We start from the raw sequence: 2,694 nt of genomic DNA on the forward strand, positions 1-2,694 counted from the left end.
AAATGAGTGGGAACCCTGGAGAATACACCAGATACAGAATAGACCTTAACAGTATACTGGCGGGGGAGGGGGGGGGGGGCTGCATCTAAAATCTCTTGGCAAGTCACAATAAAAAAAACATTTTTTGTCAGAATATAAATATACAAGCATTCCAGCTAATCCCAGTGATAGTAAATGCCACTTATGCACAGGGACTTTCTCCCAGATGATCTAACATCTACCATTTAAAATACACACCGTGAATCTGTGGGATCATTGACGTCACATAGTGGGATGCCCTGCACAAGATGGCTGCCACGTCGGACGTCAGTCCATTGGAATTCTACAGCACAATGGCCAGTCTAGTTCTCTATTATATCTATGAGCCTGTGGACAGGAATGGGCCAACTGCGTGCTTGAGCACGGGGGAGGGGTGAGAGCAGTGACGCGCGCTCCGACGGGTACCCTTTTAAAGCTGCGCGCGACTGCGGGAACCCGTTAATTGACAAGAGCAGCGCACCGAGGCACAGAGGACACTCGCGAGTAGACCTTGACTTTCGGCTGTATTTTTCCGTAGCGAAGAAACCCAATGAAGAGGATGATCTGATAACCGATTTTTAAGACTAAAAATCCACGAATGTAATTTCAGTACATTCGTTTATCGAGCGCGCGCAACGCCCGCTTAGTCTTTCCGTCTCGACCCCCGTCTCCTCTTAGAGAGATACGTTCCCATGCGATTCTTCAGACTCACATTTAAGTGTTTCGTGGATTGTTTTTGAAGGTGCTGTCAAATTCGGTGTTTTTCTTTTCTGAAATTGTCTCCCTTCATTTTCTAGTTTCATTTTGACCATAATTTACTCCCTAAATTTAATAAACATTCGATTCTGAACCACACCGTCTCATCGTTGCGCGTTTGACACTGCAAAGCGATAACAGAGAAGCAAAATTGACATTTTCGAGTGACTTAAAATAAAACCCTTCAATTAAAAGGGCACGGATCATATCCTATCTATAGGTTTGACCGAAGTGGAACAAAGGGACGTCTTAGGTTCCATAAAGGGAAAAACGACCCGAGTGAAAGATTAGGAGACAGAGAGAGAGAGAGCAAAAGAAAGCTGGTATCTAGGATTAATCTGAATCCTATTGACTGATTAGGTGCTCTGTTTACAAGTGCATCATTGGGATGGAGAAATCTGCATTCGGCTCCGACTGCGGCGCAGTGAACGTGCTGATCCTGGGAGAGGAGAAGAAGGGTCATCTCATCCCCAACGGGAACGGGCACCAGGCCGGCGTGAACGGCAGCCTCCTCGGGAGCGGCGGCGCGCCCGGGACCGCGGCCGCACCTGGCGTGATGGCGTCAGCGGAGAAGCCGGGGTATCCCGAGCGGGAGACGTGGACCAGGCAGATGGATTTTATCATGTCCTGCGTGGGATTCGCAGTGGGGCTGGGGAACGTGTGGCGCTTCCCCTACCTCTGTTATAAAAACGGTGGAGGTGAGTCAAATATGTGTTTTAATAAAATATATTCTACCCCAAAATCAACGTCCCACAAAAGCAGGTCCCCATTTGAGAACATGGTTATCATGATCTAAAAATATCAAATATCACGTAACCTACTTTCTGCGTAGCCTGTTCATATAATGGGAGTGCACGTCAGCAGCTCCAAAGCAATTACTATGAGAGAGAGAGAGAGACAGAGAGAGAGACAGAGAGAAAGAGACAGAGAGAGACAGAGAGAGAGAGACAGAGAGAGAGACAGAGAGGGAGAGAGAGACAGAGAGGGAGAGAGAGACAGAGAGGGAGAGAGAGAGACAGAGAGGGAGGGAGAGACAGAGAGAGAGAGAGAGAGAGAGACAGAGAGGGAGAGAGAGAGACAGAGAGACAGAGAGAGAGAGAGACAGAGAGGGAGAGAGAGAGACAGAGAGGGAGGGAGAGAGCATTCCTACAGCTTGCCTATTAGGCCTGGCTTACCCAATTACTTAAGTTGTCTTATCCGACATTCATATGTCTTGTGCATTGCATCCAGTTTTAGCATAGGCACGGAATCAAACCAGGCTACCCCCTACTACCCCATTCATCATCCCGAAGAGCGCGCGCCCGCGTGTGCCCCCCTGCGCGCTCTGTCAGGTCAGCGCGCGCTCACGCCGGAACTGGAGCGCGCGAGAGGTCACGTCCACTCTAGTCAGTCACGTTGCGTTTGTTTACAAAATGACGTGTGTTTACAGTATAAGAAAGCCACACGATAGGCTCCATTATCATTATCCATCCTGTAACCTACATTATCCCTGAGCTGAGAGCCCAGAGCTGCCCGGGACATGGGCCCAGTTTTAATCAACAAAAAGGATGATACGGAAGTCACTTCTCTCTAAATAAATGTGGTTCAGATGCAAAGTCATGGGAGAGGTAGGCTATCCCACAATGCCCGGTGGCCTGGCTCTCTTCTGAGCATGAAACATACAGTAGTAGCCTAGGCTATAGATAGGCTTATTTGTAGATTAGGTGGGGAGGTTGGTATGTGCCGTGTTTGATAACGTCTTCCTGATTTGAACTCCTGTTACTTTACAGTTTGGCTCAGCACCATAGGAAAAAAGGGATTGTGCGTAAAAAATCTTTCCTGTCAAACCTCTTTGATAACTGACACACATAAACACTGATATGACTATTATAAATAAACATCGCTAGAAGCCATTCTTTGTTCCAATCACCTGTCTTTAAC

General features: G+C 47.7%; 1 protein-coding gene across 1 annotated transcript in view; it reads left to right on the top strand.

The window, feature by feature from the left end:
* The first annotated feature begins 506 nt into the window (after nucleotides 1–506).
* The window catches only part of slc6a8 (solute carrier family 6 member 8), a 35,041-nt gene continuing 32,853 nt past the window's right edge, over nucleotides 507–2,694 (top strand). Inside the window, exons 1-2 of the mRNA XM_084446222.1 lie at nucleotides 507–1,472; nucleotides 2,106–2,159. Of these exons, the coding sequence (XP_084302348.1) occupies nucleotides 1,163–1,472; nucleotides 2,106–2,159 (364 nt within the window). The 5' untranslated portion in view covers nucleotides 507–1,162. The remainder of the gene's footprint in view (nucleotides 1,473–2,105; nucleotides 2,160–2,694) is intronic.

Source organism: Borostomias antarcticus, assembly GCF_949987555.1.
Source record: "Borostomias antarcticus genome assembly, chromosome: 11".
In the NCBI taxonomy this organism is placed as follows: domain Eukaryota; kingdom Metazoa; phylum Chordata; class Actinopteri; order Stomiiformes; family Stomiidae; genus Borostomias; species Borostomias antarcticus.